Raw genomic sequence first — 22,638 nt, 5'->3', positions numbered from 1 at the left:
AAAAAACAACATACAAAAAGCTATAGGATACTACAAATGCAGTTCTGAGAGGCAAGTTTATAGTGATAAATGCATATATTAAGAAATTAGATCTCAAATAACAACCTAACTTTACACCTCAATGAACTAGAAAAAGAACAAATTAAGCTCAAGTTAGCAGAAGGAAGGAAATAAAAGATCAGAGTAGAAATAAATAAGAAAGAAAAAGAATAGAAGAGCAACAAAACTAAGAGCTAATTTTTTGAAAAGATAAAATTGACAAACCTTTATCTACACTTTATGTCTTTTGATTGGAGAATTTAGCCCATTTACAATTAACATAAATATTGATAGGTATGGATTTACCATTTCCTGCCTGTTAATTGTTTTCTGGTTGTTTTGCAATTCCTTTGTTCCATTTTTCCTTCTCTTGCTCTCTTCCTTTATTATTTGATGATTTTCTGTACTGGTATGCTTCCTTTCCCTTTTACCTTTTGCATATCTACTATAGGCTTCTGCTTTGTGGTTGCCATGAGCCTTGCATAAAACATATTTAGAACAGTCTATCTGAAGTTGATAATAACTTCAAATGCATACAAAAGCTCCCTCTCCCCACATTTTATGGTTTTGACTTCACCATTTGCATCTTTTTATGCTGTGTATCCAATAACAAATGACTGCAGTTATAGTTTTTTAAATACTTTTTGTCTTTCAACATTCATACCAGAGATATAAATGGTCTACCTGCCACCATTACAATATTAGAATTATTTTGAATTTAACTATAAATTTACCTTTACCAGTGAGTTTTATACTTGCATGTTTTCCTGTTACTAACTAGTGTCCTTTTGTTTCAAATGAAGAACTTCCTTTAACACTTCTTGTGAGGTCAGTCTAGTGGTGATGAACTCCTTTAGCTTGTCTGGAAATTTTTTCTCTCTTCCTTAATTCTTAAGGACAACTGCTGAATATTCTTGGTTAGCAGCTTTTTTGTTTTGTTTTCCCTCAGTACTTTGAGTATATGATCCCTCTCCCTTCCGGTCTGCAAGGTTTTTGCAGAAATAGCTACTGATAGTCTTATGGGGGGTTCCCTTGCACACAACCAGTTGCTTTTCTTTTGCTGCTCTTAAGATTCTAACTTTTGACAATTGTCAAAAGCTTTTGTCTCTAACTTCTGACTAATTATAATGTGTTTGAGTGTGGGTCTCTTAGGATTCAACTTCTTTCGAACTCTCTGAGCATCCTGGATCTGGATATCTGTTTCTTTCCCCAGGTTAGGGAAGTTTTCAGCCATTATTTCTTTGAATATGCTTTCTGCCCTGTTCCTCTCTCTTCTCCTTCTGGAACCCCTATCATGCATATATTGGTCTTCTTGATGTTGTCCACAAATCCCATAATCTATCTCTTTTTTTCCTACTCTGTTTGAATGAATTCCACTGCCCTGTCAAGTTTGCTGACTCTTTCTTCCACTTGATCTAGTCTGCTGTTGAGCCTCTCGATTTTTCAGTTCATTTTTTGAATTCTTTGGCTCTGTGATTTCTCTTGTGTACTTTTTAATATTTACTATCTCCTTGTTGAAACTCTTATTTTGTTCATGCATTGCTTCCTAACCTTGGTGAGCATCTTTATAACTTTTGTCTTAAACTCTCAATCAGGTAAACCACTTATCTCCATGTCATTAAGATCTGTTTCTGGATATTTACCTTATTCCTTTGTTTGGAATATATTCCACTGTTTCTTCATTTTTCTTGACTCTCTGTTGGTTTCCGTGCATTAGATAAAACAGTCATATCTTCCAGTCTTGACAGAGTGGTCTCATGTAGGAGACGAATACTGTCATATAAGAGATGGACCTTGTCAATCAGCCCAGACCAAGGCCTTAGTTTTCTCTCAAAGTTTTGTGACCGTCCAAGCCTCCTCCTTTGCTCTTAGTGGCTCCCAGTAGTTGAGGGTGTGCCAAGACCCATCAGTGTCCAAAAGGGAAGGATCACAATCAGAACCTAGATGTACGCTGCTTAGAAGCTGGACCCTCAGGGAGCAGCTGGATGAGTATGTAGTTAAACTTCTTCCAGGGAGAAAGTGGGAGAAGGTTGTTTTTGCCTAATCCTTCTTTGCTGGACCTTGGTACATGGCCATGGGGAAGGGTTCTCCTGTACTCATTAACAACTATTTGTTTGATAAAGCACTGTAAGACTCTTGAATACAAACCCCATTGGCCATTAGAGCCGGATGACCTGGGGGCTCATCCCTCAGATGGCAGCTGCAAAAGCTTGGGCACCAGATGTGTGTACAAGCTTTTTCTTGGGAGACGCTGTCAACTGGGTTTTATTATTGGAGCAGGCTAATGGGGAGAAGGTGGGAGAGATGCCTGCTGGCTTCCCCTGTCTCTGGGGAAGATTTCAGGTAGCCCTTAGATGCCCGCTAAATTAGAAGCCCAGCATGCAGGCAGCGGCTTTTAAAGTACAGAGTTAAACCTATTTCAGGGGAAGACTGGAAGACGGGTTATTTCCTTTGCTCTCTGTGCTGAACCTTAGGGTGTAGAGTCAGTTAAAAAATGCTTCTTTGCTATAGTCTTCTGGAACTCATGAGTGGAAGCCTCTTTGGCTATCACCGCCAGGTCTGGGTCCCATGCTTTAGGCAGAAGCCACAAAAGCTGGGGTGCAAATATATGTACAAACTTTTCCAGGCAGATTCCAGTGACTTGGAGTGGGCTGAGGCAGAAGCCAGGCAGCCGGCCCCTAGTGTCTGCTATATTAGATGCTTGGCCCTCAGACAGCAGCTTTTAATGTATACAGATAAACCTCTTTCAAGGAAAGACTAGGAGATGGGTAATTTTGCCTGCTTCCTCTGAGCTGATCCCTGTGGGGACAGTCATAGCAAGTGACTGCATTCCCAATAGGAACTGCTCCTCTGGTTGGCATAGTCTTATAGGTCTCATGGACACAAGCCCCACTGGCTTTCAGAGCTAGGTGTTTTGGGAGCCTATCCCTCAGGAAGGAGTCAAAGTTGGGGTGCTAGATGTAGGCTCCAAATGCTTCACTCCTCAGATAGAACCTGAGTATTGGGGGCCTCTCCCAATTGTGTGGTGCTATGTCAGGGGTGGGGTTTTGTTCTCCCTCATCTGGGTCCTACTGTTACAGTGTTTGTTAGTTTTTTTCTTTTTTTTTTTTTTAAGGTTATAAAGGTTTCCTATTTTTTAAGAAGTTGAGAGGATTCTGTTTCTCATATTCCTTATAGTTTTCAATTGGTTGTAGACAAGAGAAGCAAGCAGCAGAAACATCTTTAACTCCAAAAACCAGAAGTCCTCTAGATTACACATATCCCTCACATGTGTGAGGAGGTATGTTTATTTTTTGTAAAAATAAAATGTTTTAAAAGAGTAAAACCATCTCAAGTTCCTGGCACTAGTACCTCATGACATAGGCCTCTCTAATGGGTGGTGACTTTAAAATGAAGTCAGTTCCCACCTCTCCTGTGCACTGCCAAACCAGCATATGAAGTTGACTGGGTTGAGGCAGCATAATTTCTGCTTTAGCACCAAGTACAGCCCTCAGGAGGTTAAAGGGTTATTTAACCCTTTTGTTATTTAACCCTATTGTCTACCAGACAATAAACCATCATAATTCTAAACTATATTTTAATCTACTTTTAATTCACATTAACTTTTAATTTAGTTTCTTTTACTCAGTCATAAATGCATACCACTTGAGAATCAAAGAGCCCAACAAGGTTTTTATTAAAACTAACAATCTTCTGCCCACCCTCTCCTGCCAATTCCATTATTTCCTCTCTTCCCAGAGGCAATGTCTTCCACTTCTTTTTAGCTCTTTTGGTATTTACCTCCATATCACCAAATTTATAGTGCTACTTACTTCATATTTTTTGTTTTACACGTTATCTGACTTACTCCAACTTCAAAAGGAGATGATATGTGTAAAAAAGAGATAATGAAAAAGATATGAAGTAGCAGCTATAAGCACATATAAATTATACGCATATATACACTTCTGTCCCCTCACCTCCAACACAGATCAAAATTTTGATTATAATCAATGTTCAGCACCATTATGATTAAGTAAATTACATTCATATTTGGGCCATGGATAACTTTCGCAAACATGGAAATAAGTTTTACTTTCATATATATTCTGAAGTTAATCACTTCTTACTTTTTGTTTGCTTTGTTTGTATGTACTTAACACTTTTTTTTTTTTTTTTTTTTGCGGTACGCGGGCCTCTCACTGCTGCGGCCCCTCCCGCTGCAGAGCACAGGCTCCGGACGCGCAGGCCCAGCGGCCACGGCTCACGGGCCCAGCCACTCCGCGGCATGTGGTATCCTCCCGGACCGGGGCACGAACCCGCGCTCCCTGCACCAGCAGGCAGACTCCCAACCACTGCACCACCAGGGAAGCCCTGTACTTAACACTTTAATTCAACCCCAAATCCTTTGCCAATTCTCTAAATCTCTTTTTTCTACATTAAAGAGAACAGCTATTGTATCAATTTCATTGGTGACAACAGATCTTGTATCTACTTTGAGCCATCTACCCTCAAGCCTTGTGACTTTGTTCAGTCTGGACTTGTCCTCCATGTATTATGCTCAGATATATAGTATCTTATGCTTTTGCTGCACTATCACCCTACGATTTCCTTCATTATTCTCTTATGCTGGATTCTTATATTCCTTAAACTCCATACTTTCCTTTACCTTGATTTACTCCCTTGTTTTAATGGAGCACATTCTAGTAGCCTTGAAAAACTTTTGGGGAGATTAATTTTGTAAGATTTTAAATACCTGAAATTATCTTTCTTCACAATTAAATGATAATTTTGGAAAAGGATTCAATGATTAGAAACCATTTCCCCCCCAAATTCTGAAAACACTGGTCCACTGCTTTTCTTTTAATCACAATTCTACTGAGATATAATTAACATACCATATAATTCATCTATTAAAAGTGTACAATAGTTTTTTAGTATATTCAGAGTTATAAAACGACCACCACCATGAAAAACAGAACATTTTCATCACCCTAAGAAAAAACTCCATATACATTAGCAGTCCTCCTTCTTCCCACCCTCCTCCAGCCCTAGGCAACCACTGATCTACTTTCTGTCTCCCTGGATTTGCCTACTCTGGATGTTTTATATAAATGAAAATCATATACGATCTTTTGTGAGTGGCTTTTTCTACTTAGCATGTTTTCAAGGTCCCTCCATGTTGTAGCAGATATTAGTACTTCATTTAATTGCCAAATGCTACTCCACTGCATGGATGCACAACATTTATCTGCTCATCTGCTGATGGACATCTGGGTTGTTTCCACCTTTTGGCTATCATGAATAATAGTGTTGTGAGCATTAATGTACAACTTTTTGTGTACACATATGTTTCCATTTCTCTTGAGTGTATATATACTCCTAATATTAGAATGGCTGGGTCATGTGATAAATCTACATTATACATTTTGAGACACTGCAAGATTGTTTTCCAAAGTAGTTGCATTATTTTATACTTCCACCAGCAGTGTATGAAGGTTCCAGTTTCTCCATAATCTCACCAACACTTGTTACTACCTGTCTTTTTTTTTTTTTTTTAAATATTTTATTTATTTATATTATTATTATTATTTACATCTTCGTCGCTACCTGTCTTTTTGATTACAGCCATCTAGTGGTTGGGAAGTGGTATCTTTTCGTTTTGATTTGCATTTCCCATGGCACATCTATTTTTTCACATGCTTATTGGCCACCTGTAAATCTTATTCAGAGAAATGTCTAATTTATATAGATCCCTTGCCTATTTTTTCATTGACTTAATTTTTTTTATTGATTCTTAAGGTTTATGTCTAGGTTTTAGAGTTTCATATTTTTAGTTCTTACATTTATGTCACTGATCCATTTTGAGTTAATTTTTGTTTATGATGTGAACAGGGGGTGGGGGAGGGTACCAAACTTTATTCTTTTGCATGTGGTTATCCAATTGTCCCAGTGTCATTTGTTGAAAATACTTTTCTTTCCCCATTGAATTGTCTTGGCACTCATGTCAAATATCATCTGACCACAAACATGAGGGATCATTTTTGGATTTCCAATTTTAGTCCACTAATCTATGTCTATCTTTATGCTAGTTCCAAACTCTCTTGATTAATGTAGCACTGCAGTAAGTTTTAAAATCAAGAAGTGTGACTACTTCAACTTTGTTCTTTGCTCCACTGACTTCTAGCTTCCATTCCTGTTGTTGAAGTTTGATTACATTGTCTTGATTCTGTGTGTGCAACTTGCTTTTCCCTTTCAAACCTCTTAGGATCTTCTACTTTTCCCCACTATTCTGAAATTTCATGATGATATGCCTTGATAGAAGTCTACTTTCATCCTAATTGTGCTGGGTAACTCTTTACTGGCCCTCTTAACCTGGGTATTTGCTTCATTTCCTTCCAGGAAATCTTCTTAAATGATCAAGTGATATTTTTTTTTTGCTTCTATTTTCTGATCTCTATTTCTGGAAAAACTTTTATCAATTTATCCTTCATTTATCTTGTTTATTTATTATTTATCTTTATTAGACAATGGACCTTCTGGACTGATCCTATAGTATTTTTACTTTTTTCCTCCTTATTTTCAACCTGTTCATTTTTATTCTACTTTCTCTAAGATTTCCTCGACTTTATGTTCTATATTTTCTATTTTTTAATGATTTCTGCTCAAATATACTCTTTTTTCCCTTTTTTTAAATAACATCCTATTTTTGTTTTACATATGCATTATTTTTTTTTCATTTTTTTTAAAGGTTTTTGTTTGCTTGCCTGTTTTGGTCTCTTTTATAGGCTAGACATTTCCACCCATGACTATATACTCGGGCTTGAAACTAAAGGACCAAAACCTCATTAAGAGCTCTGTGAATTAGGTTAGGCTTTTCTACCAAACCATTTTATCAGGAGAACTGCTAATACCAATAAATTTAGATTTTGCTGATGTTTTTCTCCATCTCTTGGGTTTGCCAGATTTCCCTAAGAGTCTTCCAAATTCTTAGGTGAAGTGCAATAGCCAGGCTGCACTGTTTTGGAAGCTGAGTAGGCGGGAAAAACAGCTAGAGCTTGACGTGGTGTGCAGGAAAGGGGAGAACAGGTGGTTACAATAAGTATTTAAATTACCACTTAGCTCCCCATAATGTGTACCATTCAACAGTGTCTGGTATCTTCTCAGTTCAGAATCTCTCTGCTCCCCTATTCCAAAGAATAAACTTTTAGTATTCTGAGGCTCAGGAATGTTACCATGGAGAAAATGGGGAGGAAATCTCTGTTTCTAAACAGTTTTCAACCAGTTCTCATCACCATTAATTCTCATCCTCATTTTTAGAGGTACCTGGTATACTAAAAATGAGGCCCTTCAGAGGATCTGCAGTATAAACTGGACTGTATCTTGACTTTCCCTGTCAGTGGCTAAGAACTCAGTTACTTATGGACAGACAGCTCAATGTCCTTCTGTTTTCTAGCTTCTAAAATTCTGTTGCTATTGTCTTCTTTTCCTTTTTCTCGTTATTGATTATACCTATTTTTTAAAAATATCCAAACACTTACCATTGTTTCATTAAGGTTTCAGAAGGTAAATGCATGTCTTTAATCTACCACTTGAATCAGACGCCTTTTAATTTTTTTCAAAAGAATGACAGGCCTCTTTTTGTTTTTGTTGTTTTGCCCGTGCCGCGCAGCTTGTGGGATCTTAGGTCCCCCAACCAGGGACTGAACCCGTGCCTTGAAGCAGTGAAAGCACAGAGTCCTAACCACTGGACCACCAGGGAATTCTCCAAGGCCTCTTGAAACTGAACGTCAGATTTGGAGATACACTTCAAAAGTACCTACCAATTTCAGGCAACATAAGTTTAATTAAATTTTTCATTTCCATTAGCAACTGTTAAAGATGCTTGCATTCTAAAGAGTAAACCAAGCCTCAACCACAGATAACTATAAAAGAATATGGGAAAGAGAAATAAATTTTGACAAGTAGAACATGGAAAATCTCATTGGAAGAAATTATCTGAACATTATTTTGAAGAATTCCACAGACATATAAAAAGAAGTATAGAATTCACAAGCAATACAACAGCATAAACAAACACAAGGAGCAACATGTGCTTCACTGGATCCTCTTCTTGTTTTTTCAACAAAGTTCTAACTCAAGGTCCTGAACTCAGCAAGCCCTGAAGAACCATATCCACTCCTTCAACTTTAATTAGCACTTAACATGAAAATAACTCCAAAACCTGCTCTTCCATCCATTTTCCAGAGCAAAATATTTACTTTGCCGGTGGACTGTTCCATGTCACCGCGTCAAAAACTCCCATTCGTCCTACCTGAGCTGCCTTCCTTAAGCATCTCTTGTTCCCAAACCATTTCTGCCTCCTTCATCTTCAACACATCACATCCACTGAGTAAGTCCACCAGCAAGTAATCCTTGAATCAAGTTTGATTCTTCCTACTTTCTCCCTTTACACCGCTGTTTCCCAGTTCCCACTGATTAAGTAGCTTTTCAATGAGAAGCTAAAATTAATGTTCAGCAATTTCAAGCTTTACACAGTCACTTTGTCACTAGCTGGAGTTGTACTAATATTAAGAAGGCAAAATGAATAACCTGAGACCAAAACTAATCTACACTATGGCTTTATCACCATTTTCTTAGAATAAACATTGCTGGGAAGGCATTCACTTTTTTTTTATTATAGAACTGTTTAGCTTCATGCTTCAGTTGGATAATTACAAAGTTAAATTAAGTGAGCTTAAACAGTGTTTAACTAAGCACAGAGTGAATACTCCCTAAATTTAAAACTTCACTTGCTTAGTTTATTCAAACCAACTTTATGCAAGCCATCTTCCTAAAGCTTACTCATGAACAGCCCATAAAACCAGAGAAACAGTTGAGAATATACACACAGGTTTGTTTGTTTGTTTGTTTTTAAGTGCTGACTGATCTGAACTACAGGGAAGCCACAGACCACATGGGCAACTAATGCTCCCATGGCAATTATTATTCTCAGTTATAGACCAGAACAGCCCACAGTAGTCAGGATATGGCAAAAGGAGCATCAGAATAGAGTCATTTGAAAGACTCTTGTTTTGCATCATAATACCCTACTGATACATAACCAACCAAATTATCTGGAAGCAATGTATTTTACAGTGGTTTTCATAAAGTATTCTTGCACTAGATTTCAAAGTATTGAAGAGTTGTAGATATGTTTACCTCTCTGTAAACATGTACTAGATAGCTTGCTATGCATAAAAACCTTTTTCTTTTTAAGGTCCCATGGTTATAGAATGTCACCTAGTCAATCATCTAATAGTCACTTATCTTCCCCTCTCCTGGAGAAAATGGTAATGAATTAATAATGAATTTATAAGTTCAGTATAATTATTATCCATAAAGATAATACTGATTTCCTAAACTAAATTACCTTTTGGACTGCTCCACTACCTAACCTTTGATTAAGAAAAAAAATTCATGGGAAGGGGAATACCACAACTTCTGTCCCTAAAAGGAGGGGAAAGGATGAAAAAGGAAAAGAGTGTGAATCAATAAAACTGGACTTCCTGGTCAGAGGACTAACAACTGTGAAAAACTAATTTTAAAATACAAATATCATCTCATTTTAATGGTTTTAAGGATAACCAAAATTGCTACACACTACTAAAATGCTAACTCAGTTGGAGCTTTTACAATAAAGGTACACTATTCCTTTTATTTTTAAGGCCTAATTCATAAAATCTACTGCCTGTCAACAACGTACCAAGCACTGTAGAGACACGCAAAGAAGAGACTCTGGCCTAATAGTACTAAAAATCTCATGGAAAGACAAAAGGTAAACTATAATATGATATACTAAAAAAATGTAACAAAGGCATGTATGAAGGCAATGAGGCCACAGACGGAATACCTAGGGCTGCCTGGTGGAGTCAGGGAAGACTGTATAACGGAGCTGATGATCTCTCAAAGGAGTAAAAGGGGAGACGTGATTAAAAAAGAACGATTTACTGCTGACATCACAGCCTGATCACGAGACAGGGTAAAGATTCAGAACCCAAACAGTAAGATACAGGAGATGGCAAACTGGTCTAGAAAAAATTTAAAAAGAAGGTACCATAAACACTCTATATAAGTCTATGGAGCAAAACATTCCAAAGTCTGCATAGACTGACTTAACGGATATTTTAGAACAAATCAAACACTATATATGCTGGATGGGAAAGAACAAAAAAAGAGTAGGAGCAAAACAGACAATTACCTCCTTTTGTAGTATCATTCTGGGCCTGGATGCCATGATGCAATGAATTATGAATGGCAGAAAGAAGATCTGCTGCTTGAACCATCAATTTTTGAGCTTCTGCAACAGCACTGGTCTAGCAAATAAATCACCAAAAACATTCTTACATATTCTTTCACTGAAAGATATACATTAAATAGGAAAATCCTATAAACAATAATGAAATTAAATGCTTGCTGTAATGACATTGGTTTTCACAAACTATTCACTTAATATAGGATGCCCAGATCCTGTTAGGATAGAAATAATTTTTTTACCCGTATCTATACATTGTAGGAGCCATTAAAGAACAATAGGAAACATTTCTGGTTTATTCTACTAATCTCATGTTTAAAAAAAAAAAAGAGATGCAATCAACTAGAAAATGGGAAATTGCAACATTCCTACTAAATCATTCATCAAGGTGAAATTTCAAAAAAAGAACAGAACTACAGAAGTTAGTAAAGGTTGGATCTCTACTTACCACTTATTAACTATTCACAAATTAGTGTGTAATTTACTTAGAGTTAATGCAATATACACACAAAAATATTCACCATTTATTCCACACAAATCTAAGTTAATTATTTAACTGAATGAAAGAGGCCTGCCTAAAATTCTCATTTTTAATTTCTCCAATTCACAATAACTACCCAGAAGCAATTTCAGCTTCTATTATTTTACCAACTAATACGTAATATGTTATTTTTATATCAACAACAGACATGGACATGTTATGGAGCAGAATGTAAAATTCATGTGACTTTTGGAGAAAATCAGGGATACTCTGATGTAAACACAACAAATGCTGAGTACTGTATATGTGTGCATATACATTTCAATGGAAAAGTCTCAGAACTACCAAAATAAAACATTCCATCGAAAACAAAAACACTAAAATTTAGATTATAGTAAATACCCTTACCTCTTTCTTAGTAAAAGCTATAAGCACTGTCAGTAACACTCGAGTAAATTTCACTCTGCTGAATACTGCTAAACACTGTTGGTGCTAAAAAACAAGAAAGGACTAAAAGTTAAAAGATGCAAAGTCTGTCAAAGAAATTTCATTTTAAAATATAGTATTTTAAGTCCTAAATCTCAGTGTTAATAACTTACTATTGAATATATTACAAACACCTTCACTTATAGTCTTTTAAATGTCTGAAAAATGAGCTGCAGAAAACATAATAAAACAAAGCCTATTTTATTGAAATAGAAATACATAATAAAGCTTATGTGTCAAGAGCACTGATTTTTCCCTAAGTCAGGAGTTACACTATTATTTCAAAACTGATTTTAGCATTTTTAAAAGGACTGATAAAAAGGTGCTTTAAGCAGAGTCAGAAAATTTAGGATCTTAACAAAGGTTTGACAACTTTTGATACTGTGTAAGTTCTTGAATTCTGCCAACTTTTGGTGGATCATCTGTTAAAAAAAAAAAATCATGTTTTTCTTCCTACCTCACAGGAATATTGAAGAGCTTTGAAATCATGTATTTGAAAGAGTTATATTATAATTCTATCAAAATAAATACAAGGGAAATAAACTCCCTTGCAATGTCCAATTTGTAAAGAAATACCTTAAAAAGGGCTTCCATAAATTATAACGTAGTTCATAAAACTACAACATTAACTTCTCTGATATTATCTACCAGAAAATAAGTTCAATTACTTCTAGTTCAACTTCTGGATCTCTTTCTTCTCCCTGTCGACTTCGAGTACTCTAAAATTTTAAAAAAGGTATATTAAAACACACACAAACCTGTAAAAGCATTAGATTACAATTATACAAGGTAAAGCAATAAATTAATTTATTGAATATATGCAAGAATCTATTTGAAGAAAAATATTTGGAAGAAAAAATCTGTATCAATTATTTATTTTCCTATTAATACTATGTACAGAAAGTTCATTTTGATATAAATTATAAAGATCACACAAAAGAATAAGGTATTAAAAACAGCAAAAGCAAAACAATGAAAAGCAGAAGCACATGGTACATAGTACTTCCTGCTTTTAAAAAATCTATTAACTGAAATTCCTGATGCTCTCCAAACTAACCCTGTTAGAAAAAAAAAGTAACCTATACAAAATCACATCATAAAGTCACATGGTAAATACTGATAAGTTCTATACTAAAACGCAAAACATCTTGTTAATACATGTGTTACATATGGTTGACTATTCTGACAAAATTCCAAGGCAGTACCCACAGGAAGATCTGGTAGATTGGGGTTCTAGCCCTGGAGCTGTCACTTACTAATGGCATGCCCTTAATAAGACTCAAGACAGGTTACTTAACTCTTTTCAGCTGTATTTTCTTCATGTAAAAGTACATTTTATTGCCTAATGCACTGAATAACTGTAAATATCTGGTAAGACAATAATGCAAAATTGTTTTGACAACCATGCTGTGTTATACAGGTATAAAAAAACAGAAGAAATGTAACTTTTTTTCATTTTTAATTTCTATGAGAACAAAATCATCAGGATCATCTGGTCAAAGGATGTCATTCATAGAAGGCTTTTAATCAGATTTGAGGAGCTTCCATTTACTGAGCTCTTCTGCTATGTTCTAGATACTGCCCTAACTATTAATGATACAAAGGTGAAGAAGGTAGTCCTTACCTTTGAGGAATTTAAAATTCTAGAATCTTATGCTATTCTTAAAATAGCATACTAAAATTTTAAAACATTGGCAAAAAATTGAAAAAATTTGAAAGGGTTAAATTTTCAACACTTGAAAGTAACACTACTTCACCAGAAACCCCTCTAGCAGTGTTCTAATTCATTGCCAAAAAACGGTACAGCATATATAAAGAAAGTTGGTGGTCCTACCTACACTAGCTATTTGTAATTAGCTAAAGTTAACCTGACATTTAGAAGAATATAAATATCCTACACCAAAGAAAAGAGAAAAAAATATATACCTTTACTCTTCTTTGCATGTCATCCTCCACATCTTTTAGCATGCCTAGAAAGAGAGACAATGATTTTAAAAGGAAACAAATCCAAATGTAAAATTTGTGAATTATATTTATAAATGGTTTTACCTGTAACTCGAAGATCTGTCACACTGTTGGCCATTTTAAATCCATAAGTCATTGACTGAAAATCTTCCTATACAGAAAAGCAATAATTAGGCCCTTGAACAGTAGCAAAATCTTTCATTATATTTCTCTTACAAAATCACTATTTGCTAATAAGAAAACAGTAATGGAATGTCACCCTAAATATTGCTATCATACATCCAAGCTATCTTTACAGGCATACCATTAAAACACCACATTCTAATGTTGTCTCTGTCCCCTTAATTTCAATTGCTGTCCTTAGGCTATTTAAACATACTTGCATTTAATATGTTCATTTGCAAAATAATGCTTATGATAATATCACAAATAATTCCCACTTACAAAGAATTCTCACATTCACAGGTGAACAATAAATATGTAATAATTACTATTTGCAAAATTTAAACAAGACTCTTCAAAACTTATTATATGTCATTTTACACACTGTTAGGCTAAAAGGTTAAGTCTTCTCAAACAGAATTACTCAGTGACAGCAAAACCACATTCCCGCTTCTGCCCATTGTAAAGAAAACAAATGATTCATACATGGATTCCCACTCCCAAAATCATTTAAAACAATGCTGGGATATTAGCAAATTAAGTGGTTTGCTGGATTCACTATGAAGAGTTTAATAATATCTGGCTGATTTCAGCTAAGAAGTTAGAAGTTCTACTAAAGGAGTGTTTCTGCCATATTACGATTCTTATAAAAATGTATATAAAAGCCTAATATAATGAAATAACAGATATTCACAGCAGTGGCCAGAACTATAGTGAAATTTCTGGACTCTTAACAAAAACATTCAGTAAGCATGCAATTCATGTCAGGTACTATATCTGACAAACAGAAAGAAGTACAAACAATGTCTCTAGTCTGAAAGAACTCAGGAGAATTGTATGCCTCACAGGACTGGGTCTTTCAAAAGTCTCAGGCTGTAATACAGAGCTATAAACTTACGCTCCAGATGAAGTTTATACTCTATCTCTACTTGGACATCAAACAGGATTCTCAAATTATACATGTCTAAATAGGAACTCTCATAGTGTTTACCACATTGCTAAAAGGCACCCCCATCCCATTACTCAGGCTGAAAACCTGCATTTCAAGTCATCTTGTTTTCCTGAAACCCGTATCAGATCCATCAGAAAACACTGTAGGATCTATCTTCAAATTCTAATCACCAAGTCCGACTCCTTTCACAGCTATCTCCAGTTCAAGGATCCACCATCTCTCACTTCTATAACTGTCTCCAGACAGGTCCCCCACCTTCCACAACTGTCTGCTATATAATTTATTCACCACCAAAGGCCAAAGGGATTGTTTTAAGATAAGCCATTTCATGTCACTTTCTACTCAAAACTTTTCAGGAATTTTCTTCCTCACAGTAAAATCCCAAATTCCCCCATGGCCTCTAAGGCCCTCCACCATGTGGCCCTGGTCTCCCTCTCCAACCCCATTTCCTACCTACCACTCATCTCCATGTTCACTGCACTGCAATCACACAGGCCTTCTTGTTGTCCTTCAAGCATATCAAACACATACTCTTCTCAGGACCTCTGTACCCACTGAAACCCCCTCCCCAAACTGATTTTCTTCAAAAGATTTACAAAGCTCCATCCCTTACTATATTCCAGCCTCTGTTTCAATGTCAATTTCTCATACGAGGGTATACCCTGCGCATTCTCTCTAAAATAGCACCCTCCACCACTTTATATCCCCTTTCCCTACTTTACTTTTCTTCACAGAACTTGTCACCACCTGACATTATATATGTAATTTGTTTACTTACACACTGACTATTTGTCCCAAGGAATGCATAATCTCTGAGCTCAGGGCTTTGTTGTATTCATGCTTTATCTCTAGGGCTTAGAATAGTGCTTGGCACAGAGTACTATTCAAACCTATTTGTTGAAGGAATGATGAGCTACTTCAGGGCAGGGGCCATTTGGCCGTTAACCTTACTAAGAACATCAGGCTGGTTACAAGTTACACTGAGGAGTGGTGGAGACTGTGGCAAATGAGAGAACATACATGTCATCTAAAGGAAGTAGGCCGCTGCTTACCCTCTTATGGTCATGAATGAATACAGCACTAGTTTGGTACAGTCTCCTAGGTTTTCAGAACAAAAACCTAATTTAATGTAAAATCATCAGACTTTTTAATGTTACCAAGTTTTTAAAAATTAAGTAGCCCAACACTGTGTAGAAAAAACAAAACAGGGGAAAAAAAAAAGCAACCTGTAAGCCCTATCTGTGGACCCTTAAGTTTGCCAAGAAGAGTCTAAGGAAAAGCATTCATCTGGGAGATTATCACAGGTCTGTGTAATAAATACAAACCTCAGTAACAAGAACTTAATCTAAGTCATTGGAGGTCTGAAGCACAAGAGTTATGTCAACAGATGCTGCCATTAAAATATCACTACTGAAACTCTGTGGACTTAAGGAGGACAAAAATCAAAGTAAACCCAGAGAGACCAGATACTGGATACCACCCAACAGTCCAAGCAGGAGCTGATGGTGAACGGGACTGATACCATAACCAGAAATGATGAGAAGTTGTTGAAATCAGGATATATTTAAAAGGTAAAGCCAACATGATGTGCTGAAGAACTGAATATGAGGTAAACTGTAGTATAATCAAGGGTTTTCGGTCTGAGCAACTGGTAAATTATGATGCCATTTACTCAGATGGGGCAGTTTGGGAGGAGCAGGTTTAAGGGCAGAAATGGAATACAATTTTAACTATATTAAGTTTGTAATTCCTTTGGTCATCCAAGGGAAGATTTCAGGAAGGCACTTGCTTGAGTCTGAAAGTCAGAGGAGGAAATCAGGATTAGAGATATCAATTTGGACTTCATCAGCTTATAGTTGGTATTAAAAGCCACAGAACTAGAGGAAATCAACCCAGAGAGAGCCCACGAGAACTGCAGATCTACAGGAGCAAGCACAGGAAATGGACTAACCAGTGAGAAAGAAAGAAATCCAACAGATTGTCATAATAGGAAGATAAGAAGAAAGTATTTCAAAAAGTGGTCAGTTGAGTCTAATGAAGCCGACAGGCTGAAGAGGGAGGAGTGAGAACACTGGATTTAGCAAGACGGATATCATTAAGGAGCTTGCTAAAAGCAGTTTCTGTAGTGGTAGAAGAATGTCCAATTGGTGTGGGTGAGAAGAGAATGAAAGAGAAAGTAAAATAATATTAACAGCTCATTCAAGGAGTTTTTGGTACATATAGGGCAGCAGAGAAATGAGACTGTAGATATAAGGAGCCATGGCATCAAGGGAACTGCGGTGTTTTGGTTTTAAATTAAGTCATGTAAAAACATGTTTATATGCCAGTAAGAATAATCTAGTAGCGAAGGATGCAGCAGCAACACAATACAAAGAAAGGGATACTAACTGCAGTAGGCTAGAGGGGAGGGAATCTAGAACACAGTGGAGGGGCTGAGAGCTTAGAATGTCACAGGGATACTTTCGTTTTAACAACAACAGAGTGTGTGGATACCATAACAGGTTAGCATTTGTGATAATAAGAAGATGGGATACTTCTAATTACATCTGACTGTATCTAATATCCCATTATGGTAGAAAGCAAGCTGACAGTGAGAGTTGGCACTGGAGGTCTGAGAAGTAACAGATGGGGAAAAGTTACCTTAGAGACTAGAAAAGCAAGTTTGCTACGGAAGTGTTGTAGGATAGGATTGTCTCTAGTGTTGAGTGCCCATCTGAGACTTGCAGTCCTAAAATTAAAGTGAGAACAGACACACAGATGTGAATTTTCCCCAGCTGCCTTCTGTTGTTTGGGTGCAAGAAAGCAATTTTAGCACTAACTGGGCCATGGAAATGAGAACGTGAGGAAAGTAACAGAGAAAACTAAAGCGACAGCACCTATGAATTGGAGGTCTCTGTGGCACTAAAGGACAGAAGGAATAGGGGAATCCAAGTAAGTGGTATGGATCAAAGGATAGTTTGGTATCCTTTGATATAGTTTGATAGCTTGATATCAAGATTTTAGAGGTGAGTAATTAGTAGGGAAAAAATTTTGTCCATTTCTGAGCAATGGACAAATCATTTTCTGAGCACCCTATGATGGCTGGTATAGGCTAAACACCAGGGATACAATGGTAAAATACTATCACTGCAAATACAGAGCTTATTATCCCAGGGACAGAAGATGTTTTGACAGATAAAGCCCATGTTCTTCACTTGTACTCTACAATATCTTTACAATACTACCAAGATATAACTGCAGAAAATTATAAGGGATATTTAGCATTCTATAAAACACAGCATTTAAAACAATGCAGCCTTGCAAAGAAATTTAGAATAGTAAATACTTACAATCATAACTGTAACAGAACACCCAATATCAGAATTGAATGTGATTTCACCAAAGCAGTAATCTTGATTGTACTAATATTCTAAATAAGTAAAACTGTTTCAATCCCTTCTAAAACTTAATAGTCACAATGTATTAGTTGTGATTTATTACTGCTTTAAACATTCATTTCACAGATAAAATACTTTGCATAAATATTTCAGGGTCTCCTAAAATAATCTGATTCATTCAACTAAAATTTGAGTACCTACCACAGACCAGATACTGGGTAACCTAGTAAGGGTACAAGTAAGGGTAAAACATGAGCACAGATAATTCAGATTAGGACTTGAAACAATTTAAATGTCCACTAGTAAGTGGCTTGTAATTTATTGTACATACAGTGGAATACTACTGCTGCTGCTGCTCCTACAACTACTAATAGCAGCTAATGTTATTAAGTGCTTGTCAGGTGCCAGGCACTGTTCTAAACATTTTACTTGTTAATTTGTTAATCCTCACAATAATGCTCTAAGGTGGGTACTTTTATAAACTACATTTTATAAATGAGGAAACTGAGGCATAGGACGTTTAAATTCTGAAAAACCACAGAGCTAGTAAGCGACAGAGTAAGAACACAAACTTATGTGGTCTCACTCCCCAGAGGCTTTTCTAACTTTTATTCTGAAAAAAATTCAGATTACAAAAATAGTAAAGAGAAGTCCCATATTGCCTTCACCCAAATGATAACATTAAACCACATTTACATTATAATTCTCTATTTTTCTTCCCTGAAACCTTTGAGACTAGGTTGCAGACTATGATACCCCTTTATCTGTAAATGTCAGTGTGATTTTATAAAAACAAAAATCATTCTCTTACAAAACCACAGTACAATTATCAAATCAGGAAACTGACGTCTCTTTAACCTGGAACATTTCTTTTGTCCTTGTCTTTCATGCCCTGACATTTTAGAACAGTACAAGCCAAAGTTATTTTGTGTATGTCCCTCAATATGGGTTTGTCTTATATTTTTCCGAAATTCAAATCAATTTAATATTTGATAGGATATTTGACCTGAATACCACAGAAGTGATGTTATGTCCTTCTTAGATCACTGAATCTGGAGACACATGGTGTTGACTTATCCCATTACTGGTGGTTAATTCTGGCCACTTGGCTAAGATACTAAGTGTCTACACTGTAAACTTATCATTTTCCCTTTTGTAATTAATAAATGTCTTGTGGGATGATACATTGAGGCTAGGTACAAATCCTGTGTCTCATTACACTTTTGTCTACTAGTTTGAGCATCCTTTGATGATTCATGCCAGAAATAGTTCTTCAAAATCTGTATTCTCAACACGATGCAATGCAAATAAAAACAATGAGGTAGATCTACCTACATGTGCTGGTATGTGCAAAAATCTGTTCTCTATACTCTGTGCGAAAATGCAAGTTGCAAACAGTCTACATAATTCCATCATGTTAAGTAAAATACACACGGGTACATATCATAAAAAACACTTGGAAAGATATACATCAAATGGATAATAGTGTTTACTCTTTGCCAGACAAGCCAAGAACTTTTATAGTTTCATTTATTTACTGTTGTATTAGAAATATGCTCGGCTGCAAGTAAGAGAAAAATCCAACTTAAGTGACTTAAGTGATACAGATTTACAGCATGCCAAATAACATGAACATTAGAATATTAGAAAGTAATCTTTCTTTTGGCTCCACTATCCTAAGCTTTTAGATTTTTACATCTGTCACTTCATGTTCACAAAATGAAGCAGTACCTCCAAACATCACATCCATACTCAAGCAGTATACTACTAAGAGTAAGAGGGAATGCTATAATAATTACACCAGGACAAAAGGTGTCAGGCAGGACTGCTCTATGCAAACCAGCATGTAGAGACACTAGCTATGACAGAAGAACATGCTAAAGAACAACAGAGAACAAAACTGAAGTCTGGGGAAGTCAGGAGATTGGGATACAAGTTTATAGATAAGTAAGACTCTGCCCTAAAAGGGTAAGGAGAAGAGAAAAGGCCAAGGGGTCAGAAGCAACATCCTGTGCACAAGCATGGGATAATGAAAGAGAATAACATATAGGACCAGCTGAAGAATAAAATGCCAGGGGAGAAGAAAAAGGTATACAGGCATACCTTATTTTACTGTATTTTACTTTATTTCACTTTGCAGATACTGCATTTTTTAAAAAACAAATTGAAGGTTTGTAGCAACCCTGCATTGTCAGATGATGGTTAGCATTTTTTAGCAATAAGGTATTTTTTAATTAAGGTATGTAAATTGTTTTTTTAGACATAATGCTGTTTCACTTAATAGACTACACTATAGTAAATATAACTTTAACATGCACTGGGAAACCAAAAAATTCGTGTGACTCATTTTATCCCAATATTTGCTTTATTGTGGTGGCCTGGAACCATACCTACAATATCTCCAAGGTACGCCTGTAATAAATACCACAATGAAGTATCACCTCACACCCATAAGAATGGTGATCATCAAAAAGGCAAGGGATAACAAATGCTGGCTAGGATGTGGAGAAAAAGTAACCCTTGTGCACTGTTAGTGGGACTGTAAACTGGTTCAATCACTGCAGAGAACAGTATGGAGGTTACCCAAAAAATTAAAATTAGAACTACCATCCAATCCAGCAATCCCATTAATGGGTATATGTATATCCAAAGGAAATGAAAACAGGTAACCAAAGAGACATGCACTCTAATGTTTATTGCAGCATTATTCACAGAAGCCAAGGTATGGAAACCACCTAAGTGTCCATCAATGAATGAATGGATAAAGAAGATGTATATTTATACAATGAATAATATGCAGCCATAAGAAAAAAAGGAAATTCTGCCATTTGCAGCAACATTAATGGACCCTGAGGACATTATGCTAAGTAAGACAGAGAAAGACAAACACTGTATGATCTCTCTCATATGTGGAATCTAAAAAAACCAAAATCGTAAAAGCAAACAGTAAAATGGTGTTTACCAGGGGCTAGGTGTGGGGGAACTGGGGAGATGTTGTTTAAGGGTACAGACTTGCAACTAGTAGATTAGTAAGTCCTAGAAACCTAATATACAGTACAGTGATTACAGACAACAAAACTATTATAAACATTAAACTTGCTAAGAGACTCCATTTTAATTGTTCCCAACACTAGAAGAAATGACAATTATGTAACACAATAGAGGTGTTAGCTAAGGCTACTATGGCAATCATTTTGCAATATAAATGAATCAAATTAATATGCCATACTGCTTAAACTTATACAATGTCATATGCCATATAACTCAATTAAAAAATTAAGAAGTAATAAAAAATGAGTAATAAAATTGGGGCCAGATGATAAAAAGAGATACTCTAAGGGTTTTGAATTTTATCATGTAGGCAGTAGAAACAATGGACTTTTGGTTAAATGTGGTATTTCCTCTTGAAATCATCAGTAAAGGAATGAAAATTTTGAATTCCAAAGAACAAGGAAGACAGAATGGAAGACAACATTCAAGACACATAAGGCAAATTTTGGAAGATGCCAAGTAATTGGACAAAAAGAGAAGCCACTGCAATGAGAAGCCTGCACACAGCAACGAAAAGTAGCCCCTGCTCGCTGCAACTAGAGAAAGCCCGCGCGCAGCAATAAAGACCCAACACAGCCAAATATAAAATAAATTTAAAAAAAAAAGAAAAAGATGTGGGGCTAGAGGAATAAGAAGCTGGATGTCTAAGAAAGGAGCTCTTAGACTCCCATCCTCACTGTGCACAGCAAAGTGATATGCCTATCATTTTATTCCCAGCACTTGCCACAATGTTCAGCGTATGCTAATGAAATCAATAAACAGATAGTACAGATTAAGGATAGGCAAATTTTTTCTTAAAGGGCCAGGTTATATATATTTTATGCTTTGCAGACCAAGTGGCAAAACAGAGAATACTGAGTAGGCACTTACATAACTATATAAATGTAACCATTTAAAAGGAAAGAAAATATTCTTAGCTCAAGGACCATAAAAGACACAGGCAGCAGGGCTGGTCTGCAGGCTGTAGTTTGCCAAGGACTTTCTGAGGGTTTAGATGCAGGGTACGGGAGAAAGAGAAGAGTTAAGGATGATGCCCAGGTTTTTGGTCTGCGCAACTAGAAGAATGGAGTTCCATTTGCTAAGATTGAGAAGACTACAGAAGAAAGAAGTTGGAAACAAGGGAAAACCAGCAGCTTCATTTTGGAAATGTTATGTATGACATCCTAGTGAGAATGTAGAATAGGCAGCAGCATATATGAATATGACATTTAGGGAACAAGCCTAGGTTAAGAATATAAATTTGGCCTCATTAGCAGAGACAGAATTTAAAAATATGAAACTGCATGAGATCATCAAGAGTATAGATAAAGAAGTGTAAAAACTGAGCCTGAGTCACACCAATGTTTAGAGCTGTGCGCCACATAACTACCGAGCACTTGAAATGAGACTAGTTCAAACTAGGATGTGCTGTAAGTGTAAAATACATACCAGATTGAGAATATTCAGTAGAAAAAAAAGAATTCAAAATATTTCATTAATATTTTTTCCCCAAAATATCTGGACTAATTTATTCTCTCTCCAACAGTGAAAAAAAGTATCCATTTTGGGACTTCCCTGGTGGTCCAGTGACTAAGACTCCGTGCTCCCAATGCAGGGGGACCGGGTTTGATCCCTGGTCAGGGAACTAGATCCCGCATGTCACAACTAAAAGATCCTGCGTGCCACAACTAAGACCCGGCACAGCCAAATAAATAAATAAAGATTAAAAAAAAAAAAAAAAAGAACTGTCCATTTTATTGCTCTGTTGCAAGCTTCAGATTGTCTCAAATTTATACCCATTTATTTCACAGGCCAAAAAAATGATATCTAGTTTTAACATGCATTTTTGGATCATTAGTGAGTTGTTTAAAAA

The 22,638-nt window shown here is 36.1% G+C and overlaps 1 protein-coding gene across 2 annotated transcripts in view; it reads right to left on the bottom strand.

Moving 5' to 3' along the window:
- NAA35 (N-alpha-acetyltransferase 35, NatC auxiliary subunit) overlaps nucleotides 1-22,638 on the bottom strand; it is an 89,511-nt gene that overhangs the window by 43,637 nt on the left and 23,236 nt on the right. Inside the window, exons 7-11 of one of the 2 annotated variants that reach the window (XM_060014983.1) lie at nucleotides 13,329-13,395; nucleotides 13,206-13,249; nucleotides 11,948-11,998; nucleotides 11,202-11,285; nucleotides 10,259-10,373 (exon numbers count right to left, since the gene is read on the bottom strand). In XM_060014983.1, coding sequence (XP_059870966.1) covers nucleotides 10,259-10,373; nucleotides 11,202-11,285; nucleotides 11,948-11,998; nucleotides 13,206-13,249; nucleotides 13,329-13,395 — 361 coding nt within the window. The remainder of the gene's footprint in view (nucleotides 1-10,258; nucleotides 10,374-11,201; nucleotides 11,286-11,947; nucleotides 11,999-13,205; nucleotides 13,250-13,328; nucleotides 13,396-22,638) is intronic. The other variant, XM_060014984.1, reaches the window with a different exon arrangement.

Source organism: Delphinus delphis, chromosome 6, assembly GCF_949987515.2.
Source record: "Delphinus delphis chromosome 6, mDelDel1.2, whole genome shotgun sequence".
Taxonomy (NCBI): domain Eukaryota; kingdom Metazoa; phylum Chordata; class Mammalia; order Artiodactyla; family Delphinidae; genus Delphinus; species Delphinus delphis.
This window is presented reverse-complemented; position numbering and strand designations above follow the sequence as displayed.